The 27,250-nt window shown below is 44.5% G+C and overlaps 1 protein-coding gene and 1 long non-coding RNA gene across 2 annotated transcripts; one reads left to right on the top strand and one right to left on the bottom strand.

The window, feature by feature from the left end:
- Nucleotides 1-809: 809 nt before the first annotated feature.
- On the top strand, nt 810-24,136 carry LOC116274543. Its single transcript, XR_004183296.1, has 3 exons — nt 810-1,028; nt 4,771-4,927; nt 23,925-24,136. It is a non-coding gene; the product is annotated as an uncharacterized LOC116274543 (long non-coding RNA).
- LOC116274541 (calcipressin-3-like) lies at nt 20,577-26,111 on the bottom strand. Its single transcript, XM_031665441.1, has 3 exons — nt 25,687-26,111; nt 24,131-24,302; nt 20,577-22,479 (listed from the first exon to the last, which is right to left on the bottom strand). Exons 2-3 carry the CDS (start codon nt 24,294-24,296, stop codon nt 22,295-22,297), a joined length of 351 nt encoding a protein of 116 aa, XP_031521301.1. The 5' UTR covers nt 24,297-24,302; nt 25,687-26,111; the 3' UTR covers nt 20,577-22,294.
- Between the last annotated feature and the right edge of the window lie 1,139 nt (nt 26,112-27,250).

Here is a 27,250-nt window from a genome sequence, read left to right as displayed (position 1 = left end):
TCCGGAATCTTCTCCCAGACTCAAGGGCTGCCTTGGTCTCTCTAATCCAGCCTTCAGATTTGACACATCCATCTCCTCCTCCCACAAGGATACCCAGAGAACTAGAGCCGTCTCTGCATCCTTCCTCAGGAGCGCAGTTGGATGAGCGACCCCCGAGCCCCTCCAAACTTGCGGCGGATCGGAACTAGAGCCCTGGGCTCCTTCTCTGCCATGGGTTTTCATCTCGCTGAATCGCAGATCTTCCAGAGGGGCCTCTGCATAGGGCCGACCCATCAAGGCGCCCATTTAACAGATGAGGTGGACAAGGCCCCAAGTGGGTAAAAGCTCCTTGCATCTCCAGGCCGGGTCAAGGTCGACCCCCTTTTCTTCCAGCGAGCCTTGGTCCCTCCGCCAGACGCTTGGGTGAGGAGGGGACAGGGAAACCCACTGGGGACGGTCAGCCTCCCTCCCACCACCCCGGACCAACGCCCTCTCCGTGCAGACCCCAGGCACTTCCTCCAACAGAGGTGGGGGCGAGACTGGGGACCCCTCGTCCCCTCCCCCAGGCCCTCCTTCGCCCAGCGCGGTCTGCAGGTGGACAGGAAGCCACCGCACCTAGGCCGGGCCGCTCCTCGCTCCTCGCTCCTCGCTCCTCGCAGCCCTGGGCGCCCCGGCGACCAGACGCCTCCTACCTGCTCTGTCGAGCCCCGCTCGGCCTCCCGCCAGCGCCGCCGCTCTCCCAGCCTGGGTCCCCGCCGCCGCCGGCGCTGCCACCCTGGGGATCCCGCCCCCACCCGGGGCGTCCCGCCCCCGGCCCCGCCCCGTGCAGGTGATCCCGGGGAGCCCGGGGGCCGCGCCGGGGGTGCCAGGGTCCCGCACACTGGAGTGGCGGCGCCTCCCCGTGGTGTCCCCGCGCCTGGGTCCTTTTTGGGACTGGCTCTGGCACTCACGGGCACTCAGTCCAGTAGAGAAATCCAGCAGGAGGCTTCCAGGTGGGACTCCTCCTCCGAGGAGTAAGGAGAGGGAAGGGGCCTCACAAACACACCCAGGTGAGCTCTAGGCACTTTGAGTAGGGTCTTTAAAGGAGCACGGCGCTAATCTGATTGAAGGCTGTGGGGGGCAGGTGGGGATTCAGACAGCCACAGAACGTTAGACCGGGATTGGCAGCGGCAAGTGTCAAGAACTCAGCCCCTGTAGGATCAAAGGCTCCTTCCTCCCCAGGCTGTTGGGCTTCCAGCTGTATCCCAGGAGCCCAGGGCGATATCCCTGGCAGGCAGCAGGCTCTCAATCAATATTTATAGAAAGCGGGAAGAGACCTCGGAGAGGGGATCTCTTCTTTCAGAAACAGGGAAGCTGAGGCCCAGGAAGCAGAGGTGAGCACAAAGTCTTATAGCAGGTTAGTGACAGAATCAGGAGTAGAGGCTGGTTTCCCGGTTCTGTTTTCAAATGATTTCCAGAAAGTGATTGGATCTGGGCCGACTGGCTTGCCGCTCAGTGCCTGTGAGATGCTTTCAAACTCTCCTCAGCTAAGAACTAAGATTTTTATAGGAAAAAACACGTATTTTTATAGGAAACTCCAAGGTAGTACTTATTTATTTATTTTTGAAACAGGATCTCACTTTGTCGCCCAGGCTGGAGTGTGGTGGCACGATCTCGGCTCACTGCAACCTCTGCCTCCTAGTTCAAGTGATTCTCTTGCCTTAGCCTCCCGAGTAGCTGGGATTACAGGCACATGCCACCACACCCAGCTAATATATTTTTTTTGGTAGGGATGGGGTTTCACCATGTTGGCCAGGATGGTCTTGAACTCTTGACCTCAAGTGATCCACCAGCCTTTGCCTTCCAAAGTGCTGGATGAGCCACTGCTCCGGACCTATTTTATTTTATGGAGACTGGGTCTTGCTCTCTCGCCCCAGCTGGAGTGCGGTGGCGTGATCTCGGCTCGCTGCAGCCTCTAACTCCTGGGCTCTAGTGATCCTCCCACCTTGGCCTCCAAAAGTACTGGAATTACAGGCATGAGCCACCATGCCCAGCCACAAGGCGGTATTAACGAATATTGATTGAGAGTATAATTCTGTAATTCTACTTTCTCATCAAAGACTTGAGACACTTGAGTATGATCTTTAAGGAGCATGGCACTAATCCCTGGCTTCAAGAGCTTCCCTGTGGTGGGGGAGGCAGACCTGGTTACAGGGAGAGGCCACAATGTGAGGAGGGGAGTCCAGTGGGAGCCTGCTCTGGCCTTGAGGCCTGAGTTCCATAGTAAATGGCAGTGGTGGAGGGGGGGACACTTCAGGATGTTTCTGGAAGCTTTTCCAGGTTTGTTTGTGGGGGCAAGAGCCCCCAGTGCACAGTCTCAGATTCAAATCCTGGCTCCACTGCTTACTACTTTCAAGATGGGAGTAGTTTCTGAGACTGTGTCTTTCTGTAAAATGAAGAGAAGTTATTCAGTATGGTTGTGGTGAGGCTTAGAAATGTGATGACGCTTGTGAAGTGCCAGGTAAGTGGGAGAATGATCACGCCAAGTGGCAGGAGCTGGGAAGGGGAACCTTGGTGTCTCAGATAGGTCCTTCTCCATGGGGTTTGGTGGTCTTCAGCCTTCTGTTATCTATGGCTCAAGCCCACCTTCTGCTTTGTCCCTTAATCCAGGCTGGCTAAGCCACAGGACACCTGCCATGTCAGAATGAGTTTGTGCACAAACAGTAAGGGGTTTGGGAAGGGAGCTCTTCCTTGCATCAGCCCTCCCATAACCAGGGTCAGACACACCAGCCAAGCCCAGGAGGCAGAAGCATGAAAAGGCTCTTCATTGCTCAGCATATTCACTCATTAAGTGCTACAGAGTGTTCACTACAGGCCAGGCACTTTGCAAGGTAGGACAGAGTCAGTGGTGGCCCCTCCCTGCCCTGTACACCTCACCTTCCAGAGGGGCTGGGGTACGGGGACAGATGACACAAGCACAAAAGATGGTAACAAAATAGTGAGACCGTCTGAAAAGCTCTAAATGAAATAATAATACGGTGTCATTGGTTATTACGGGTGGGGGCAGTGGCTCCCTCAGAAACAGAGGAGAGGGTAAAACCCATCTGCCAGGGGAGGACGGGGAGCTGAGACCCAAAGGACAGGCAGGCAGGTGAGGAGAGGCTGGAGCTGGGGCCGGGGAGTGCTCTAGAAGGGAGCAGGGTGGGATAGGGTGGGGGAAGCAGAAGGTTGGTTTGTGAAAAGATCCTAAAGCCAGTATGGCAACTAAAGCCAGGGGTGGTTTCAGGGAGAGAGGACAGAATGAGGTTAGAGGCAGACAGAGATCAGATGCGAGGTCTTACAGGTCAGATAAGAATTTTATTCCAAGGATAGGGGAAAGCCATTGAGGGTTTCCCCTTGCAATTAAGACAAGCAACAGGCTGGGGGTGGTGGCACACGCCTGTAATCCCAGAACTTTGGGAGGCTGAGGCAGGAGGATCACTTGAGTCCAGGAGTTCGAGACCAACCTGGGCAACATGGCAAGGTCCCATCTCCACAAAACAAATTTTAAAAATTAGCCAGCCATGGTGGTGCATGGCTATAGTCCCAGCTGCTTGGGAGGCTGAGGTAGGAGGGTCACTTGGGCCTAGGAGGTAAGAGACTGCAGTGAGATGAGATTGCACCACTGCGCACTCCAGCCTGAGTGACAGAGCCAGACTCTTTCTCCAAAAAAAGAAAAAAAAAGAAGAAGAAGATTTTGAAAGGAGTTTAATGGAATGTAAAAAAAAAAGTGTGGTGACTTTTCATTTTTAAAATAAAGATGATGTTTATATATAAATCAGTTTTATTAGTCAATGAAAATTACTTATAAAATTACCCAACATTCCAGCACTTTGGGAGGCCAAGGTGGGAGGATCACCTGAGGTCAGGAGTTCGAGACCAGCCTGGCCAACATGGCAAAACCCCGTCTCTACTAAAAACACAAAAAAATTAGCTGGGCGTGGTGGCGTGCACCTGTGATCCCAGCTACTCGGGAGGCTGAGGCAGGAGAATCACTTGAACCCAGGAGGCAGAGGATGCAGTGAGCTGAGATCTGCCCCTGTACTCCTCCAACCTGGGTGAAGAGCGAGCGAGACTCCATCTAAAAAAAAAAAAAAAAAGCAACAATTAGCCAACAAACCACTCCAGTTTTGGATATTACCATATGGGAGTCTCAGGTGCTGGGGGATTTTAAAATAACAAAAAATGGCTACTTCCACATGGAAAATACCCAGAGGCAACCAGTTATCCTTCCTTTTCTTATTAGCAGAAGATGTAACTACAAACTAGCCTTTGAGCGGCAGTGTTTTCTTCTCCTGGCCAGGCATGTCCAGTCTTTCATGTCTCCCCTCAAAGCCTTAATCTGCTGTTTATGGCTTTTGAGATGGTTGCTGGGGAAACCAGCCAAATGTCATGGGGATTAGAATGCAATTTCAGGGGAGGAGACGAAGCACAGAGAATCATGAGTCCAGAGAAACCCAAGTCCACATTGTTTAATCTAGTACAGAGAGAGAGAGAGGGAGAAAGAGAGAGAGGAGGCAAAGATACCTAGGCCAATTGATTTTGAAACAATTCCCTGTCTCTCAATTAAGGGGGTAGAGAGTAGAAGGAGCAGCAAAGGCCACAAGACTCAGGCCAAGGTTCTAAATGACCTATAGGGCTCATAGTGCAGTGTGTCATGTGGCTGTTCCCAGATGGACGTGCGCTGGGTGGACGTGAAGTGCAGAGGAGGACCAGTGCCCCTTCCCACGCGCTGCTGTCCTGCATGTGGTCTAATTCCCATCTTACCTCTAGGAGCATCTGGTGACAGAGGATGAGAAAATAGAGTGACGACGCGGAGTCAGGGGTCTAATCTCCCTGCAAGCCACCTGATCTCCCTGGGCCTCTGTTTTCTCATCTGTGAAATGACAGGTTGGACGGCTTAGTCTCTGAGGCCTCATCCAGTTCCACGGTAAGTCTGATAATCGTGAGTCTGCCTTTAAATAGCCAGCCCAGGTAATAACCTGACAGCTTCCTCATTTTTTTTATGCTACATTTTTAGGACTGTGTGTTAGCACAAACTATTTGCTGGCAATTACAAGGGAAAAATTTCTATTCTCAGAATGAAAATGGGAAGCTGTAAATTAATTTAAGTCCTTCTGCCATCAGCGGAAGCCACTCCTCCTCGCCTTGACAAGAAACCTGTGCTCTCCTGGTGACAGTCAGCCCATTCGCGGCTATCTCAGCTGCTAAGTCCTCCTCCCCTGGTACCTCCTTGGTCTATCCTACTCTCACAGTCACCCTAGGAATCCCAGAGTGACAGCAGAAAAGACACACACCGAGAGAAGACACAATCTAACGGCTACTCCATTTACTTGCTGTGTGACTTCAGGCAGGTCTCCTAGCCTCTCTGGGCATGAGTTTCCTCTTCTATAATTCATTCATTCAGTGAATATTTACCAACAGCCTGCTATGTGCCAGCGATGAATAGAAGAGATGACAATTCCTGCCCTGATGAAGCATGCATTCTGATGGGAGAAAAACAACAAAAATGAAGAAGCCAGGCTGGGCGTCGTGGCTCACACCTGTAATCCCAGCACTTTGGGAGGCCGAGGAGGGTGGGTCACTTGAGTCCAGGAGTTCAAGACCAGCCTGGGCAACATGGAGAGACCCTGCCTCTACAAAACATACAACAATTAGCCTGATGTAGTGACACACACCCGTACTACTGGCTACTCGGGAGGCTGAGGTGGGAGGATCACTTGAGCCTGGGAGTTTGAGGCTGCAGTGACCTGTGATTGTGCCACTGCCCTCCAGCCTGCGTGAGAGAGTGAGACCCTGTCTCAAAAAATAAATAAATAAGCCAATGATATGGCATGTTGGAGAGTAATGAGTGCTCTGGAGAAAAATAAAAGGAAGCTGGGATAGTGATATCTGCCTACCCCAAAAGGCGTGGAGCATGAATGAGTTCAAAGAGTAGGCCAGGCCTGATAGCTCATGCCTGTAATCCCAGCACTTAGGGAGGTCGAGACTGGCGGATCACTTGAGCCCAGGAGTTTGAGATCAGCCTAGGCAACATAGTGAAACCCCATCTCTACTAAAAATACAAAAATTAGGCGGGCATGGTGGCGGGTGCCTGTCATCCCAGCTGTTCAGGTGGCTGAGGCAGGAGAATCACTTGAACTTGGGAGGCGGAGGCTGCAGTGAGCGGAGATTGCGCCACCGCACTCCAGCATGGGCGACAGAGCGAGACTCTGTCTCAAAAACAATAACAACAACAACAACACACACACACACACAAAGAGTAATTACTGTTGATATTTGCACACACTCTTGTGCAAGTATCAAGATTAATTACAGTATTGTAGATGGACATTTTGTTAGATGAAAGCATTTACAGTAATTCTAAAGGCCCAGGAAATGTGGTGATCTAGGGAGTGAGAAGCCACGTTTGGGTGACCTCGGACATCCCCCAGCCCTGGCTGTCTCAGTCCTGGTGGTCCCTCAGAATCCCTTGGGGACTTTGGAAAACTCCTGCTAAGGTTGCACTTTACAGCTATAGAGCTAGAGGCTCTGCAGTGGGGCCAGACCAGTCATGGGTTTTTATGAGGTGCCCAGGTGCTGCTAATGTGTGACCAGGGTTGGGAGCCACTGAGGAGCCCAAGATCATAGAGAGGGAGTGACTTGCTCAAGGGTTGGCACCCAAAGTGCTGGGATTAGAGGTGTGAGCCACTGCACCTGGCCATTTATAGTGACTTTTAATTGCATGCAGAATAAGGGATGGTTTATGCAGAAATTTCTAGGAGAAGAGTAGTAACTTCTGGGTTTTTGGGTCATTGCCATGGAAAGGGGAGGTAACTCCTGGATGTTGTGTCAGCTGACATGGAACACTGGTGGGTGCGTCTCATGGAAAGCTGCTTCTGCCCTGTCCTTATTTTAACTACTCCTCCGTTTGGTTCAGTGTCCCAGTCCCCTTCCAGAGTCTAGTCCCACCTTCTACCTCATGGCTACCGTTAATGATCCAAAAGGATCCCAGTTATGAAAGATGATAATATGTCAATGTAATGGAAACACAGTCAATCCTGTCCTCAGCTCTGGCCATTTGCCTTAGGAGGTAGATTCCTCGCCTTAGTTCCTTTCAGGAGAACAGCGGGGACTTTGAGGCTAGCTTAAGATAAGAAAGAAAGAAAGAAAGAGAGAAAGAGAGAAAGAGAGAAAGAGAGAAAGAGAGAAAGAGAGAGAAAGAGAGAAAGAGAGAGAGAGGAAGAGAAAAGAAAGAAGACAAAAGGATTAATGGGCCATCTCTGGCAATTAAAAATCTCTGATCACGTGACCAGGCGCAGTGGTTCACACCTGTAATCCTAGCACTTTTGGAAGCTGAGTGGGTGGATTACTTGAGGCCAGGAGTTTGAGACCAGCCTGGCCAACATGGTGAAACCCCATCTCTACTAAAAATACAAAGATTAGCTGGGCATGGTGACATATGCCTGTAATCCCATCTACTTGGAAGGCTGAAGCATGAGAATCACTTGGACCTGGGAGACAGAGGTTGCAGTGAGCCGAGATTACACCACTGCACTCCAGCCTGGGTGACAGAGCAAGACCCGGTCTCAAAAAAAAACAAAAAACCACTCTGATCAGGTTTGTCTAACAAATGATCAAATGATCACAACTGTAAAAAAGAAGACACAATTTCTGAAAAAATATCTGGCATTTGGAAAACCACTGTCCTGTTCTTCCTGAGCTGTAGGATTGAGTTTTATTAAAATTATTCTATGGGGACCGGAAGTTACCTTTTCTGGGATATATAGGTGTTCGCTCAGTTAGCCACGTGTGAGTTCATTTGAGTAAACACTTCCTGAGAGCTTAAGTGGGCAAGGCTCTGAGCTGGGCTCTGCAAGAGTCACAGAGGCTGCAGTCTCTGCTTACGTGTTTGTTCCCTTACCGGGCCTCTCTCCTCCCCATCGTGCCAGGTTCCACATTCTTCCGTGTGTTTTACCATCCACTGTGAGATTTCCACTGTATGTTTTCTATTTCCTAAACAATGTGAAAACTACATTTTTAAACACAGAATTCCTTCCAGTTATTTTATTTTATTTTATTTTATTTTATTTTATTTTATTTTTGTGACAGAGTCTCACTGTCACCCAGGCTGGAGTGCAATGGCATGATCTGGGCTCACTGCAACCTCTACCTCCTGGGTTCCAGCAATTCTCATGTCTCAACCTCCCGAGTAGCTGGGATTACAAGTGACTACCACTACGCCCAGCTAGTTTTTGTATTTTTAGTAGAGAGGGGGTTTCAACATGTTGGCTAGAGTGGTCTCGAACTTCTGACCTCAGGTGATTTGCCTATCTCAGCCTCCCAAAGTGCTGGGATTACAGGTGTGAGTCACTGCACCTGGCATCTTTTATTTATAAAGTCAGAAAATCTAAATAAAAACATGTTATGAAATTATTTCCTTTCTTGAATCTTGAGGTGCTTAAATAGGGAAATGGCACAAAACCAAAATATAAGTGGCTAACCCTATTAAAAATTTAGAGTAATGATAAAATACTGTTCTTTATGTATACTGGCATATATGATATGTCTCTTATTATGACATGAAAGACTGGGATAATGGTTTTGTTTCACATTCAACATCAAGATTATAAGGAAGCTCTGTGGTAAATATCATAAAAGCTCTCTGTCTGAAATTCTCTATACCAGAACTTACTTTGGGTACATTTATCAAACATGCTTAAAATTTACTTCTCGTATCTTGCCTGGAATCAGAATTGAGTGGTGAAAAAAATGAAGGCCAGATAAAAATCAATGCTTACTTATTAGGTCTCTAAACTCGGACTAATTTACCAATGAATAAAATACTCTCCCCTTTTGGTCTTTATAAAGTTCCTTGAGATATTGAAGTTTACTGTGATTGAAGTCCACTGTGATCGCTATTTTATTTTTGTCTGCCCTGCTTTCATTTCCCTTTCTTGGGTAAGAGACTTGCCCATCTGGCCTCAGGGATGGGCACCAACCCAATCTGGCCAATGAGAATCCCACTGCAGTACGGAATCATAGAAAGAAGCTCTCCTTCCACCTGAGTTGTTGGCTACCATGTTCTATGCTGTGAGGGGACGTCCTTTTTGCAGTAAGAAGGAATTTGGTGGACATGCAAAGAGAGGTAGAGACAAAGACAGCTGAGAGATGAAGAAAGAGTCCTCACCCTATGTCCTTCTAAGCTCTTAACGTAAGCATTTAGAGTTACACATTTTCCTCTCTACTTTAGCCCCCTTTTTCTCCTACTACACTGTACCAGGTTGGTCTATGACCAATACCATATGGCAGAAGTGACGGTACATCATTTCTGAGATTAGGTTATAAAAAGTACTTCATCTTGGGCTCTCTCTCTTTCTGTCTCTCTGATCACTCGCTCAGGGGAAGCCAGCATCCATGTCCTGTGATCAGGCTTCTGGAGAGGCCCCTGTGGAGAGGCACTGAAGCCTCCTGCCAACAGCCTTGTGAGAGTAGGGAAGCAGATTGTCCAGCTGAAACGGGAAATGTCCCTTGACCCCTTTGTGAGTCTTGCGACAAGGGTGCCTCGCTTACTTAGCCCACAGCTCTCAACCCCTCGTGGGACGGGGAGCGCAGGAGAACAGATGCAGGAGCCGGGGCAAGTGCTTTTGGGCACTAGTAGGAGTGAAACTCCCATGGCAGCATCTAGAGGGGAGTACGTGTGACCCCCCCAAGAGACTAGAGGAGTTCTACAGTGAACACTCTTTAAAAACTTTATTTATTTATTTATTTATTTATTTTGAGACGAAGTCTCACTCTGTCACCAGGCTGGAGTGCAGTGGTGCGATCTTGCCTCACTGCAACCTCTGCCTCCCGGGTTCAAGCAATTCTCCTACCTCAGCCTCCTGAGTAGCTGGGATTACAAGTGCACGCCACCATGCCCGGCTAATTTTTGTATTTTTAGTAGAGATGGGGTTTCACCATGTTGGCCAGGATGGTCTCGATCTCTTGACCTCGTGATCTGCCTGCCTCGGCCTCCCAGAGTGCTGGGATTACAGGCGTGAGCCACCGCGCCCGGGCTACAATGAACACTCTCTTAGCTTTTGCCGTTCATGGATGGCTTAAGTGTTAAACAGCTCAGTGGGCCCTCTGCCTTTTCGCATGAGGTGGTTGCTTTCCACCAGCGAGGGCGGAGGGTCAGTGTGACAGCCTTCTGTATCCCAAGCTCTTGTCTGGCATCCAGAAAAACATCAGGTCACATGAACGAATTGAAGGATAGTAAATGTGTGGGATTTTATTGCTGGCGGAAGTGGCTCTCAGAGGGAAGGAAAGCGGGAAAGGGGATGGAGCGGGAAGGTGGTCTTCCCCTGAAGTCTGGCCATCTCCAACCGGACTTTTCTCCAAAGTCCCACTGGCAAGCCGTCCCTCTGAAGTCAAGCTGCTTCTCTCTGACATCTGGCTGCTGCTTCTCTCTGACATCTGGCTGCTGCTTCTCTTCTCCCCTTCTCTGCTCTCTGCCAGTGGAGCCTGGGGTTTTTATGGGTACAGGATGGGGGTGGGGTGGGCCAGGGGTGGTTTTGGAGAGAGCAACATTTGAATGGGAAAACAGAGATGTTCTCACTTTGGGCCATGGTTCTAGGCTTGAGGGCGGAGCTTTGCCAGGGTCCCTGTCCTTTTCAGCCTAGAATTTCTCTGCCTCCTGTCCCTGTCACAGCCTTGTTGATGACTTGATGGCAACCTCTTAGAGACCCTGAGCCACCACTGTCCAGCTTAGCCACTCCCAGATTCCTGATCCTCAGAAACTGAGATCATGTTTTCTTGTTTTAGGCTGCTAAATTTTGGGATAAAATGTTGTGCAGCAATAGATAACTAATACACCCCTTAATGGATTTTTATTAAACCTGCAGTTTAACTGTCTCCTTTGTCTCTAGCATGGATCACTAGTTAACTTCTCTCCAGGAAAACGCACCTTAAAGTGTTCAGTTCGTATCATTGGAGACATCTGGAGACAGGAACTGAGCAGGAGGGCAGCTCTGTGCCATTTCACAATAGAACTCATTAGTATACAGTGTCTAGGATTAGCAGGATGCTCAAGGGCTGCTTCTCATTTGCAAAGGAGACAAATCTCCATTCTAGACTTTCCAACAGTTGTTAGAAATATCTGATGGGATAGAATAAATAGCCTGCCAAGTAACTGAAGTTATCAAGGAAATAAGTCAGAGGAGGCTAGTCCATTTGGTCCATAAAAGACCTTTCATTCACAGGGCTCACTCAGGTGATGTCTGAGAAATCATTTTAGGTTTAATTTCCTCCTTTGCAGGAAGGGGCCTGGTCAAATCTCTCAGGACAGAAGGTTGTATAATTTCCCATCAAAGATCTCAATTATTCAAAAGATATTGAAGAAAGATAGCACCGGGCTGCGAATTAACCTGATTACTTCTTTGAACCAAAAGGAAATGGTGAATCTAGAGTCAAACCACATACAAAGCTCCTCATTTGTAGCTCAGAGAAGAATGAATGATACAGTATATATTTTTTCCATCCATATGGGAGTACATTTAATAGAGAATCTTCATCTACTATTAATGTAGTAAAGTAGTAAAGTAAAAATGTAAAGTAGTAAAGTAAAGTAGTAAAAAAGAATCTAACCCTTTAAAGTCTATCAAAAGGTGATATAAAGTCTCACAGTAAATCAGACTTCTCAATTCATGGCACATAATCCTTGATCTGTGCAAGATGCTTTTTATGTTTGGAGGTATATATTTAATGTGTATCTTTTTATTTGTATGTATTCTTGCAAAGTGCATTACTGTCTGTGGGTGGTACTTCAGGTAATGCGAATGTTAGGTACATCTTACTCCTTTTGGCACTCAGCTGTTTTCAAGATATATCCATGTGGCTGTGTATATGGCTACTCTTGCTGCATGGTTCTCCATAGTGTTCATTTTCCAGTTGCAAACACCAGTTTGTCTCCATAAATAATGGTGCAGTGAACATCCTCGATATACCTCTTTATGGCCCTGTGTGAGAATCCCTTTGGGATGTTCTTGGGACATCTCTCTCTCTCTCTCTGTCTGTCTCATCTATCTCCAGGAGCAGAACTGCAGAGTCAGAGATTTTGTTCTTATTTAGATGACCAACGACTGCCAGTTTGTTCTTCAGAATGACTAAACTAGTCTGTACTTCCACCAGTTATATGTCAGATTTCCTATATCCCCGCCTTCTGGCTATACTTGGCATTCATTGTTTTTACATTTTTGAGACTCCAATAGGTATAAATGGCATCATGTTATTTTAATTTGCGCTTCATCTGATTACTGGGTTTTAGTGTTTCTTCATAGGCTCATTGTTTTCCTTTTTTGTCAATTACTTTTCATATCCTTTAGCCTATTTTTCTATTGGGCTGCTTTTCCTTGTCAATTTGCAAAATCTCTTTGCATTTTATAGTTATTTCCCCTGTGTTAGTGTCAGAGGTGTTCAAACCAGGGTGACTCCATCTTGAATAGGAGCTCAGTAAAATGAGACTGAGACCTACTGGGCTGCATTCCTAGGAGGTTAGGTGTCCTCAGTCACAGGATATTTACAGTTAAGGGAACAAGTTAATAATGTTAATGTTATTGGGAAATAATAGACCCAGGAAATGTCCTGATGTCCCAATATCTTAAGAACAAAAGCATTTTTAGTTTAAGAATATGTTTCGCTTTGAAGATAATAATATAGATGCTTGTGGAAGACAGCAGTTACACAGAGATTTAACAGTTCTTTGTCACAAACCTTTGTAGTAGAGCACATCTCTGCCATGATTTTTGCTTTATCTTATATATAAACAAGCATTGTATCTTAGGCAGGCACGTTCCCCCTTGTACTTTTGGGAAAGCCCTACTCTGCTTATGGAGTATCTATTCTTTCATTCCTTTACTTTCTTTTCTTTTTTTTTTTTCCTTAAGACGTTTCACTCTGTTGTTGGAGAGTTTCACTCAGAGTTTTACTCTGTTGTCCAGGCTGGAGTGCAGTTGCACAATCTTGGCTCACTGCAACCTCCGCCTCCTGGGTTCAAGCAATTCTCCTGTCTCAGTCTCCCAAGTTGCTGGGACTATAGGTGTGCACCACCATGCCTGGCTAATTTTTGTATTTTTAGTAGAGAAGGGATTTTGGCATGTTGGCCAGGTTGGTCTCGAACTCCTGACCTCAAATGATCCACCTGCCTCAGCTTCCTGAAGTGCTGGGATTACAGGTGTGAGCCACCATGCCCGGCCCATTCCTTTACTTTCTTAATAAACTTGTTTTCACTTGGCTGGGCATGGTGGTTCACGCCTGTAATCCCAGCACTTTGGGAGGCCGAGGCGGGCGGATCACCTGAGGTCGGGAGTTCGAGACCAGCCTGACCAACATGGAGAAACTCTGTCTCTACTGAAAATACAAAATTAGCCGGGCGTGGTGGCGCATGCCTGTAATCCTAGCTACTCAGGAGGCTGAGGCAGGAGAATCGCTTGAACCCAGGAGGCGGAGGTTGCAGTGAGCCGAGATCGTGCCATTGCACTCCAGCCTGGGCGACAAGAGCAAAACTCCGTCTCAAAAAAAAAACAAAAACAAAAACAAAAAACTTGCTTTCACTCTACTCTGTGGGCTCATTCCGAATTCTTTCTTGCATGAGATCTAAAAACGCTCTGTAGGGGTCTGGATTAGGGCCCTTTCTGGTAACATCTGGACTGTAAATATTTCTCCCTATTGTCAACATTTTCATGGCATTCTTCATTGAACATGAATAATTAATTTTGATGTAACCAATTATAATTTTTAACCTTATAGCTTATGCTTTTAAAGTTTTGTGAAGTCTCTCCCTGCCTCTAGGTCACAATGATATTCTCCCACAATTTGTTCTATTAACTTAGTATTTTTACATTCTAGATTTAGGTCTTTAACTTTTAACTTTCAGCATTTAACTTTTCCAAATGTTTCAGACCACAAACTTTTCCCAAGTAACATACTTTGAAATACCTTACAGAAATATCTAATCTACAAATCACTTATATTTAGACTTTCTATGTCTCAGAAGACCCGGGGAAGCTTGGCAAGATGAGATCTTTCCTATGTGTATAAGAATTTTAATCTTTTCTTCTTCTAGATTAGAACCACATTTTAACGTGTTCATTGAGGGCAGGAATATAGCGGTTGCTCACTCCTGCCCTTTAAACATATTTCTCAGTGATAATAGGACTCTGATACATCTGATACATACATTGTATGCATTTAACTTGAAGCCAGTTTATTAGGTAAATTACTTAAATCTTGATTCTTGTATTTCATATTCTGCATTAAAAATTTTGTGTTTTGGCCGGGTGCGATGGCTCGTGCCTGTAATGCCAGCACTTTGGGAGGCTGAGATGAACGGATCACCTGAGGTCAGGAGTTTGAGACAAGCCTGGCCAACATGGTGAAACTTGTCTCTACTAAAAATACAAAAATTAGCCAGGCGTGATGGTGTGTGCCGGCAGTCCCAGCCACTCAAGAGGCTGAAGCAGGAGAATTGCTTGAACCCGGGAGGCAGAGGTCGCAGTGAGGTGAGATTGCACCACTGCACTCCAGCCTGAGCAACAGAGTGAAACTTGGTCTCAAAAAAAGAAAAGAAAAAAAAATTGTGTGTGTGTGTGTGTTTTGTCTTGGTTATTTGCAGTGGTTTTCCAATTTTCTGTTTTCGCCAAGGAATCCTTAGCTCAAGTGAAACCTGATGCTGGGACGTTTAGGTACAACAAATAATAGGAGTGCAAGGCTCCAGGAACCTGGAAGCATGGCGCCCCCTGGAGGCAGCCCCACAGAACACAGCTTGGAAAAACATCAAAGTGGACATGTCCCCAGTGACTCCACTTTAGTTTTTTAAAAACAAAGAAGGCCACTTTGCAGTGGCTCATGCCTGTAATCTCAGCACTGTGGGAGGCTGAGGCAGGTGGACTGCCTGAGATCAGGAGTTAAGAGACCAGCCTGGGCAACATAGGGAAACCCTGTCTCCACAGAAAATACAAAAATTAGCTGGGTGTGGTGGTGCACACTTGTAGTCCTAGCTACTTCGGAGACTGAGGTGGGAGGTTGGGGCTGCAGTGAACTGTGTTCATGCCACTGCACTCCAGCCTAGGCGACAACCTTGTCTCAAAAACAAAACAATATCAAGAACCTTTGAATCCAAACATATTTATCCAGCAAAATTAAAGATTGTGGTGTAACAAAGTAGTGGAGTGTGGTATAAAGAATGTCAAGAAGTGGGTTCTAGTCCCAGGTCCATGACCATCCAGATGTGTGCATTTGGCAACGCCTCTGGGGCCACTTTCTTGTAAAGGTGTGTTGGGGGTGGGGTGGGAATGGAGGAAGTAGAGGGAGGCAGGGGAAATAGAGGGGTGTGTCTGGGTCTGTCCTGCTGAGCTCTCACAGGGGTTGGAACTCAGGTCCCCATTCCTCCCCCAGCCCCTTGAAAAGGAGCACCTTTGTTTACCTTTCTTTTTTGTGATCAATTTTACATTGGCTTTGTGTAAGATTTCATTTGAACAAAGAGCAGAGTCCTATGGCTTAAAAATAAGTATTCGAAATCCCACTGCACTAGATAACCTCTACTGTCATTTATAGTTCCACATTTTGGAGATTTTTTTTTTTTAACCAAGACAAAAAGTAAGTCTTTACCAGGAATAAATCGTTTTTAACCAAAGAGGAAACCAGGGTAAAAGGGAAGAGCTGAAACTGCAGTGGTTATTTACACAGTCAGCAGTGACTCACAACCTTGAACTCTGGCACTGCACGGCATTAATGTTCAACAGGACTCTTGTGGAAGGAACAAACACAATATTGCACTTCTCTGTCTTATTAGCTAAATATAAGTGAGGCATATTGAAAATACTACACACACAAAAACTCAGTTCAATGGACTGATTTAAAAATAGTTACTAACTTTATTCGTAGGTTTTTAAAACAGAACTTGTTACAGGTAATCACGAAGCTTCCAAAAAAAAAAAAAAAATTACATTCTGCTTTTGTCACCTTGATAGGACAAGGAATGTTTAAATGTCCTTAAATCATAGGGGAGTTAAAAGTTGACAAATAAACTACTACAAACTATGGATTGTCCACTTCACGCACACTAAAATGTGGAATACATGTACATAAATTACTGACCAGTTGTTTACAATACAAACAGTATGCACTACAGCTTATAGTACCATAAAGGTAACATGCTCCAAAATATAACAGAAGATCACAAACACGTTCAGAGAAAATAGTAACTTTGACTCTTGGGTTCAATTAAGGTTGAAGTGAAATGATCGGGAAAGTTTTCTGAAACTTGAAGGGCACACACATTATAGCAGAACTGTCAATCAACACTCACATGGGGTTGAAAAGCAGCAGGAAGAATATGGCACGATAACAAGGGTAACCACCTTTCTCTCTCCTCAGTCCCCAGTTTGAGTTAGGAAGATTGGGGACTAAACAGAAAACAATATTTAAAAACCTATATTATCTGCATAGATAGAAATCTTCCATTATGATGAGAGTGAACATTCGGTCAAAGCTCTGCAGGGGTGCCAAGAGTCTGCAGGATATGATTCTGTTTTCAAAAGGAAATATATACGTTTACATCCAGACGGACCACATAAGGAATTTAGTGAAAGATCTTTATGCTGTTATTGAAGTGGGTAGAGACACTGACTCAGCCCCAGGTTAGTTCTTAACCTCGGTTAAAAACTCTACTTTGAACATGATTTTTATAATCTTTGTCAGTGAACCCAGCAGTTGTTGCTTTCAGTTGTCTTATCGATCGTACATTTGGTAATAAGAAAACAGTCTCCAAATGATTAACATTTTCCCCTGATTCACAATTAAACAATGGCATTCTGACCAAGATGTTCAGGCTGATCCATACACCAAGGGGAGTTTAAAAGACAAATAAGTATTTGGTGAATTGTAGGACAAGGTTCATAAATCTTTTAAAACTTTTTAAGTAGTGAGTTTCTGTAAGATGGACTTACTGCTCCAGCTAGGAAGCAACTATTTCCCCATCTTTTGTTCCTTTATATTGTCATCCCAATTATAAATAATTTGTTTCTTTTAGTACAGGAAGATATAAATGCAAATGTGTAAACAAAGGAAGAAGGAAAGATGGACCAAGTTCACCTGTTTGGTACGTACGAGGTCCACAGCTCTGCAGAATGGGGAGAAACCCAGTAGACAGAGGGCCTGACACACCACGGGATTGAGTACATTTTCCATTGCTTAATTATGTGTGAGATTTTCCCTTTTAAAATAAATCTATGGTCTGTGAAATAGTCTGTATAAAAATATGAAGCCAGCCGGGCACGGTGGCTCACGCCTATAATCCCAGCACTTTGGGAGGCCGAGACGGGCAGGTCACGAGGTCAGGAGATCAAGACCATCCTGGCTAACACGGTGAAACCCCGTCTCTACTAAAAATACAAAAATTAGCCAGGCGTGGTGGTGGGCACCTGTAGTCCCAGCTACACGGGAGGCTGAGGCAGGAGAATGGCGTGAACCCGGGAGGCGGAGCTTGCAGTGAGTGGAGATCGCACCACTGCACTCCAGCCTGGGCGACAGAGTGAGACTCTGTCTCAAAAAAAAAAAAAAAAAAACAACGAAGCCTTGAATAGGTCAGTCATAGCAGTTCTGTCTTGAATAGAACTCAATTTTACAAGCACGGAGTGACAGTATCATTCCACTGCAAACTCTTTTATTTCCACCTCATTAGATCTCATTCTGCTTCAGTAGAGTTACCTCTTCAGTACGACTATTACTCATTTCATTAATAGGAAAATCTGGGAAAGCCCATATAAAATGCCAATGTAACTGCTGGATACCAAGATAAAATTATTTAGGCGGATTCCAACCCCAATGGTTCAATGGTAACAAAACCACAAAACATGGGACATCAAATTCATTCACTAAAATTACTAAGTCACCTCTTCCATCAGACGATGAGATTTTTCTTATTCATTGTTTCCCATCAGGGAAAAAAGAATCCTCCCACTTCATGCCTTTTTTTTTTTTTTTTCTAATGACAGGAATTAGTATTCATTGCCTCTTTAAGAGGCCAATGCAAAAAAAAAAAAGGTAGAAAAAGCCCTAGCCCAGGAGTTGGGATTGCCATTTCGAGTCCCTGGGTTGCCTTGTTGGGGTGCCTAAGTCAGTGCCATAACCTCAGTTTTTCTAATCTATGTAACATGGGGATAGAGTACATGATTTCCACGGTCACTTTCACCTCTGTGATTCAGCCTCTAAGAAAGTCAAATCTTTTCACTTTGTAATCGTGACATTTTTAAAAGATGGAGTTAATATGAATGGGAAACCTTTGTTGTTTTTTTTTTTTTGAGCCAGGGACTTGCTATGTTGCCCAGGCTGGTCTTGAACTCCTGAACTCAAGTGATCCTCTCATTTCAGCCTCTCAAATGGCTGAGACTACAGGCATACACCACTGCACCTGGCTAAAGACTATCTTTTTAAAGAATAAAAGTACTGCACTTCACCTCTATCTCCTGGTATCTGTTTGATTCAAACACACCATCAATGCCTACAATATTTTATTTAGAGCCAGGCATGGTGGCTCATGCCTGTAATCCCAGCACTTTGGGAGGCTGAGGCAGGCGGATCACTAGGTCAGGAGATTGAGACCATCCTGGCTAACACAGTGAAATCCCGTCTCTACTAAAACCAAAAACCAAAAAACAAAAAAAACAAATACAAAAAAGTAGCCGGGCGTTGGGGTAGGCGCCTGTAGTCCCAGCTGCTCGGGAGGCTGAGGCAGGAGGATGGTGTGAACCCGGGAGGCGGAGCTTGCAGTGAGCCGAGATCGCGCGGCTACACTCCAGCCTGGGCGACAGAGCAAGACTCTGTCTCAAAAATAAATAAATAAATAAATAAAAATAAAAAATATTTTATTTAAACCTTTATGTTGAACTTAAAAGTTTCTTGAAGCTTTGCTTTGGCTCTTAATTACTGATATGTTTTTGAGTATAACATTCTGAAGAAGCAGAATGTGAAAAGACTAATTTGCTTTCCCGCCAAGTTTTAGTTCGCGAAGGCAATGGAACTGTTCTTATCCATTTCTGCCTCTTAGTACCTTAAACCTCAGAGATGCTCACTAGTACACTTTTTACTTGGATTTATCTTTGGTTTCATCAGGTGGATGTGCTACAAAAATGGAGAACGTAAGAGCCAATGCAGTGTAGGTTCTGTGACTATCCTTGTTAAGTGTTACGGTTTTCTTTTTTTTTTTGAGACGGAGTCTCGCTCTGTCGCCCAGGCTAGAGTGCAGTGGCGCGATCTCAGCTCACTGCAAGCTCCGCCTCCCGGGTTCACGCCATTCTCCTGCCTCAGCCTCCTGAGTAGCTGGGACTACAGGCACCCGCCACCTTGCCCAGCTAGATTTTTGTATTTTTTTTTTTTTTAGTAGAGACGGGGTTTCACCGTGTTAGCCAGGATGGTCTGGATCTCCTGACCTCGTGATCTACCCGTCTCGGCTTCCCCAAGTGCTGGAATTACAGGCTTGAGCCACTGCGCCCGGCCAGTGTTACGGTTTTCTAATCCTTCACAAATATTTTTTTTCCCAACACAAAGCACCATTATCTTTTCTCACAATTTTCTACATAGTTTGAGTCCCATGAAGAGGTTATGGTTTCTAAAGAAAACATGGCTACTACTATGCTATCAGGGTTAAATACTTCTTCTTTTTTTTTTTGTCTGAGACGGAGTTTCACTCTTGTTGCCCAGGCTGGAGTGCAATGGCGTGATCTCGGCTCACCGTAATCTCCATCTCCCAGGTTCAAGCAATCCTCCTGCCTCAGCCTCTCAAGTAGCTGGGATTACAGGCATGTGCCACCACGCCAGGCTAATTTTGTATTTTTTTAGTAGAGACGGGGTTTCACCATGTTGGTCAGGCTGGTCTCGAACTCCTGACCTCAGGTGATCCACCCACCTCGGCCTCCCAAAGTGCTGGGATTATGGTGTGAGCCACCACACCTGGCCTATCGGTTAAATCCAAGTAATAACTCCATTTCAAAAAAATTGCAGAAAATCTTATTAAAAGAAAAAAAACACCACAAGACTTACCTCTCATAAATTTGTTACATGAACTAGATATTATACAGCCAAAAAAGGACAGAGATGATAGTACCTGTTAAGATCCTGGTTCATTTCACAATATGAAAAAGTTGATGGGTACTTAGTAGCTTTTTTTAAAAAAAAAATTAATTTTATTATTATATTATACTAGAAAAATGAAGATATTAATGTTTTCCATTCAGAAAAGTTTAAATGACTCTCTAATTTTGGTTTAAAGTTTTCTTCAATTTATTCAATGCTCTAAAAAAAAAAAAAAAGATAGAAAAGCATTGGTTAATTTGCCCTGCTTGACTGTAAAAAGTTTTATGTGTTAGGAATAGAATATTCTTTAATTGGCAGAGAATGAAAGCCAAGCCAAATAACAAAATATCATGGGTTTTGATCACTTAGAAAATTACAGTGAATCAATATTACCTAAAAGGAAATTCAAAAAATTCCCAATTGTTGATAATACATGTCTCCTGACATATAGGGTCCATCTTGCAACAAAAAATGGGCACAATGCTGAGTTCAGAACTGCAAAGTAAATTTATTAAGTGGCTGTCGGTTAAAATGACAAATGATGATTTGAATTCAATACATCAAATTGCTGATGGAATTGCAAATTTCAACTGAATTTACATTGAGGCTTAGCTGCGGTAGTTGGCTACAAATGGAACAGTTTATTATCTCAGAGTATTTGAGGGCAAGGAAGATATAGAAAAAAAACTTAGGGGTGTGCAACACAGTTAGTGCTCAGAAATAAATTTTACCAAAGTGAGAACAAAACCACAATGACATGTTAGTATCACTGTGCAGACGTCATGGTTGAATGCCTGCGTTTTGTTCCTTCATGGCGGCAGCCGCCTTGGTTCATTAGTTCTCACTCATGTTTGCAGCTCCTTCACACGCCCCGGAGCTTCCCAAGTGTGCCACACAAAGGAAACAGCACAGTGAGTGGAGGCCAGCAGACCCACTCAGCCCAAAGCAAAGCCTTCTCAGTTATGAGACTTTTCTACAGAAGGGACTTCAAAGTCTAAACAGACCAGAAGAGTTAAAAAGATCCTGCTGCTTCTTAGGGAGGTTCAAATATACATTCTGACACATAAGTGAGAAACAATTCTGTCTTAGGAAAAGTGCCAATTGCAATCCGGGTACAAAATTTCAACAAAAAGAAAAGTAAAACTGAATGATCTCCCCCTCATTCCCTAATTCATAGAAAAATAGTAAGTGTGACTTTTGTTTCAAAGCCAGCTGAAAAATGGTTAAAGGGACAATTTACATTATCATTACCGTTTCTAGTTGAAAGTCTATGAATGACATACATAAACGTACACATCACAGCAAAAGACTCAAGAACTAGTGGTTAACACGATACTGGAAAAGGTGAAGGATAAAAGTTGGTGAATGAAGGTAGTTGGGTGGTCTACAGGCTAGAACACGGTCACCAACGGCAGAATGCAGTAGCCACCTGCAATCCTAATCATTCAAGCTTCCTGGTGGTACCTCCCACTTCTAAAGTGGCCCTCCTTCCCGGGCAGCCATGTCTGGAGGGCCCCACATCAGGAATGAGGGCCTATGCATTGCTTTGTCCCAAATTTCAGATAAGAGCAACACGTGGGGACATCTGTGTCGTAAGACTGATCCTCAAAGTGGATTTGGCATTTCTTCCCCAAAGCTGATGAAACAAATACTTGAGAACCATGATTTCTACGAATTATTCTGTATTTCAGGTTTCTTTTCCTGCAAAAAATGTCGTGTATACTGAATAACCACCTTTGATCGATTTATTAATTAGAAGCTATTTATACCAGTAGAAAAATACCCATTGTATTTTTCTCTTTGTAAGACTATTTTTAAATTCATAAAAATGGTACTGTACTGGCTGCGACTAGAGTTGCAGTTTTTGGTGTCTCATGTGACATGGCATCAGGAGGACTTACATGGCTGGAGGGGAGCGAAACTGTTTTCCTCATGTTATTATTTAAAAATGGTTAAGGGTGGCCACATCTCCGGGGCTTCTCCTTTAATGTAAAGTCCCATTTGGAATATCACTTAAAATCTGGGACAGGTCAAATCAGCTGCTACTCTACACGACCGTGTCTGCAGTACAGGCGTGGTGAGCAGACCTACACCTCATTCTGCAGAGTCTCAGCTACACCGTCAGCAGCAACGCATCGGCCGCGGAGCACAGATCGCCATGGCCGGAGCCCACCAAGGCAGCCGCCTCGCACCACAACCAAGCGCCTCACAGTGCGCAGTCGAAGGTCTGGGACTCATTCAGCGCTGCGGTCGGAGGGTCGGGGCGCCTCGTCTGGACAATTTTCTGTTTGGGGTTTTTTGTTTCTTCTTCCTCTTCAGTTTCACTTTCACAGACATGAACCACCACGCTGGGCGTCGACTCCGTTCCTGCGTGAAGTTCGTATTTCTCTCCTGCGGAGGTAAAAGCAAAATAAGAACCATGACAAAAGCATCACTTCCAGCAAAAAGAACTCTTTTGTCTCTTGCAACGTTTTGTTCTACTCCTATTTTAATGGGTGATTCTTGTTGTTTAAATCTTTAAGTCCTATGTCAGAGTATTTTATCTTGTTTTGGTGTTAGAGATTTGATACTTTAAGGCTGGTATAAAATGTTGTTTCAGTACTGAGGTCTTGGGAGTTAAAATGCAAATGCTAATTATTGTTTTATGAATAATATGAGTGAATCTGTTTAATTAACTTATTTATTTATTTGAGATGGAGTCTCGCTCTGTCGGCCAAGCAGGAGTGCAGTGGCACGATCTCGGCTCACTGCAACCTCTGCTCCCGCCCCGGTTCAAGTGATTCTCCTGCCTCAGCCTCCGGAGTAGTTGGGACTACAGGTGTGAGCCACCACGCCCAGCTAATTTTTGTATTTTTAGTTGAGATGGGGTTTTATCATGTTGGCCAGGGTGGTCTCGAACTCTTGACCCCAAGTGATCTGCCTGCTTTGGCCTCCCAAAGTGCTGGGATTACAGGTGTAAGCCACCGCACCCGGCTGAGTCAATCTGTTTAACTTCAAAATAGTTTCGGTTTTCCTTTGGGAGATACTTGTAAGGATCCAGGCAGCACAGGCAATCCCTTGATTATAGGACCTTGGATATCTAAGATACAGCTCTAACATCTAAAAACAGCACTGAGTCACTTCTTCCTCAACATGCCTCTTTTATTCCCCTTCAAGAGACGTAACCTCTGTCTTGGGTGGACAACTGTCTGAACCAGCATCACGTCGGTTTCTTATATGATTTTAAAAGGAAGAGAGGTAGAGAAAGAGAAGGAACAGAGGAAATGAAACAGAAATGACAAAAATATTGAAGGAATGAGATGATATCACCACCAATTCTTGTAATGTAGTCAAAGCAGTTGTTGTTTGCCTGATACTTGGTGGGGCTGGGGAGAGAAGGCACCTAATATTCACTAACTGCCTATCAAGTACTAGCAAAATTTGTAGTAGTAAAAATTGCAGTTACATTTACTGAGTATTATGTGTACATCATTTAATACTTATTTTTTATTTTTATTTTTGGAGACAGAGTCTTGCTTCATGGCCCAGGCTGCAGTGCAGTGGTGTGATCTCGGCTCACTGCAACCTCTGCCTCTCGGGTTCAAGCAATTCTCCTGCTTCAACCTCCCAAGTAGCTGGGACTAGAGGTGTACGCCACCACGCCTAATTTTTTGTATTTTAGTAGAGACGGGGTTTCACCATGTTGGCCAGGTTGGTCTCGAACTCCTGACCTCAAGCAGTCCGCCCGCCCTACCCTCTCAAAGTGCTAGGATTACAGGTGTGAGCCACCATGCCCGGCCCTCGTTTAGTACTTATAACCACACTGAATGGTGTATATGATTCTCCCTACTTTATAGATGGAAAAGCAGAAGCTCAGAAAATGGAGGCTACGTAACTTGCTCAAGATCACAGAGCAAGTAGATGCCACAGCTGGAATTTGAACCCAGGTGTGTTTGACTTTATCCTCTGCTCTAATCATACTGCCACAATGCACACTGCTGAATACGATCGTCAATATAAAAGTTTCTTGGGGAAGAAAAGAGGAAAAACAGAAGTTTATTACCTGGTCCCAATTTGGAAACAGCACAGAGTAAATCATAATTTATAACAGGCATCGCATCTTCGCTCTGCTTCCACCCCACCGGGGGAGAGGCTGGAGGAGAGATGAGGAACTGCTTGACAGGCTGGGGCGGCAGGAGATAGGACTTGTCCCGCACTTCACCAGACATCTGCACCTGCGGGGAGCGAGACGCTCAAAGCCAGTTTGCAAACTGGGCTATGTTTTCTTCATTTTCAACTTTATGTTTACTGTTCCATCTTTGTGTAGAAAATTAAAAATTTCTCTTAAACAGTCTATAATCTCCAAGAGGGTGGGACTGGGTCTGTTTGGCTCACCACTGGCCACTCAGTGCACAGCACATGGCCACACATAGTAGGTGCTTCATAAATATTAACTGAATAAAAAATAAATGGATGGGCTGGGTGTGGTGGCTCACACCTGTAATCCCAGCACTTTGAGAGGCCGAGGCGAGTGGATCACCTGAGGTCAGGAATTCGAGATCAGCCTGGCCAACATGGTGAAACTCTATCTCTACTGAAAATACAAAAATTAGCCGAGTGTGGTGGCACATGTCTGTAGTCCCAGCTACTTGGGAGGCTGAAGCAGGAGAATCACTTGAACCCGGGAGGCGGAGGATGTGGTGAGCTGAGATTGCATCACTGCATTCCAGCCTGGGTGACAGTGAGACTCCATCTCAAAAAATAAAAAAATAAAAATAAAAATAACAAATAAATAAATAAGTGGATGAACAGAGAAATGAACGACAGTAACTACTAAATTCCGATCTTAGAAGACATTAGGTTATATCGACTTATTTGTACTCCATCTCAAGAGACTCTACCCAGAAATGTCAAGACATCTTTTCATTTAGGTTTTTACTCGGAAGGCAAGATAAGAAACCTTTTTTTTTTTTTAATTTGAAAGGGAGACTGTAAAAAATGCTTTTTTGAAAATAAAACAGTGCACTTGATACATGAGTAATCTCTTGATTTTGCCCATTCTTCTCAGAAGAAATCCGTTTCTCAGAGTCACACCAATGCAGGATTAGAATATACTAAGTGTAGCCAATTCTTGGTACCCTACAGGGTCCTCTGCAATTTCAAAGTCGAAGATTTGTACAGTTCTGTGACCTCCCTGGTTCCTCATATGAATTATGGAACACAGAAAATGATTTAAGAGACCATTTTCTCAGTTTTCCGAAGGATTTCATGTCTTATTTCATGTGTGCCATTCTGGATGCACAGGAGGTAAGTTAGTTCCCTAACACTAGGTGTCAGGGCGTAACCCACGCAGAATCCCAGTTGATCAAAGCTGCCAGAAAAATCAACTCCTTCAACTGCTAGTCTCAGCAAAACAAAGTTAGGAGGTCAATGTGCTTAATAAATACATAAAATTATGTATCTATAAAATAAAAGGAAAATATTTTTGTATTATTTGCTGATTGAGATGGTTCATTCTATACACCTCTGCTATAATAATATAGAAAATGGTGAACTAAAACTATTTTTGGATGGAGAAAAACAAGTTTAGAGAACAGTGTTCTTTGCACTGTGAAGTACCTGTGCAAAATACAGCTTTAGCTTCTGCCCATTGAAGTCTGTTTCGTGGAGTTCTATTCGCGCTCTTGCTGCCGCTTCAGGTTTGCTGAAATTTATTCTGACTCTTCTAAAGCTTTTAAACAGCTGAAAAGTAACTTGGTCATCATAGATGGTGAAGAGTGCTTCAAATCTTTCCTACAATTAAGGAGCAGCAAGGCAAAGGGAATGGGAGGGAAAAAAAAGAAAAATCTTTAACAGAAGGGGAAATTTAACTCATGAAACCTAAGTAATTAAGAACACATTGTAAGTTAAACTTTTCTCCTAAAAGAGTATACTTTTCTTGCACATATACAAGAACAGGTATCCTGTAATTTAGCAATTGCACTTACTTTATGTATTTTTTTGAGATGGAGTCTCATTCTGTCATCCAGGCTGGAGTGCAGTAACATGATCTCAGCTCACTGCAACCTCCACCTCTCGGGTTCAAGTGATTTTCCTGCCTCAGCCTCCAAAGTAGCTGGGATTACAGGGGCTGGCCGCCATGCCTGGCTAATTTTTATATTTTTAGTAGAGATGGGTTTTCACCATGTTGGCCAGGCTGGTCTTAAACTCCTGACCTCAAGTGATCCATCCACCTCAGCCTCCCAAAGTGCTGGGATTACAGGCATGAGCCACCATGCTGGGTCGTGCACTTATTTTAAGTGTAATTAACTTTATTAAATATTGTCTACATTCAAAGGTTATAAAACGAATGCAAGATATAAGAGAATGACACAAACATGCCCAATTCTAGAACACTGCTATTGTTCTGATGTCCTCGGTGCAACAAGGTTAGTTTTCCCTTTCACATTCCTTTCCTCCTTCAAAGCTGTCATTTCTGGAATTTTATCATTCCCTTGTTTTTCTTTATAGTTTACAACATTTATTTGTATCTCTAAAAATGTTATCATGTTATATGTATTCTTCCACAACTTGCTTTTTTTGCTTAGATCTTGCTGCTGAGGTTCTCCCTTGCTGCTGTGTGTGACTGTTTTGTTTGTTTGTTTGTTTTTTGGAGATAGAGTCTCACTCTGTTGCCTAGAATGAGGTGCAGTAGTGCAATCTTGCCTCACTGCAGCCGCGACCTCTAGGGTTCAGGTAATCCTCCTGCCTCAGCCTCTTGGGTAGCTGGCACTAAAGGCACCTGCCACCACATCCAGCTAATTTTTTGTATTTTCAGAAGAGATGGGGTTTTGCCACATCGCCCAAGCTGGTCTCAAACTCCTTGGGCTGAAGTCGTCTACCCTCCTTGACCTCCCAAAGTGCTGGGATTATAGGTATGAGCCACTACACCCAGCAAGACATCCATTTCTAAGTACTGTTTCAGCTGTTCGCCACCAGTTTGTTTAATTTTTTTTTTTTTTTTGAGACAGGGTCTTGCTATATTGCCTGAGTTGGGCTCAAGTGATCCTCCTGCCTCAGCCTCCCAAGCAGCTGGGAGTACAGGCATGTGCTACCACACCCAGCACCTGAACAGTTTTGATATGTTTTATTTTTATTTTTTAAAATAGAAGGCAGGGCAAAAATAAAATAAAATAAAATTAGC

Source organism: Papio anubis, chromosome 1 (assembly GCF_008728515.1).
Source record: "Papio anubis isolate 15944 chromosome 1, Panubis1.0, whole genome shotgun sequence".
Taxonomy (NCBI): Eukaryota; Metazoa; Chordata; class Mammalia; order Primates; family Cercopithecidae; genus Papio; species Papio anubis.
Note: the sequence above shows the minus strand (reverse complement) of the source record. Positions and strands in the feature narration are given on the sequence as shown.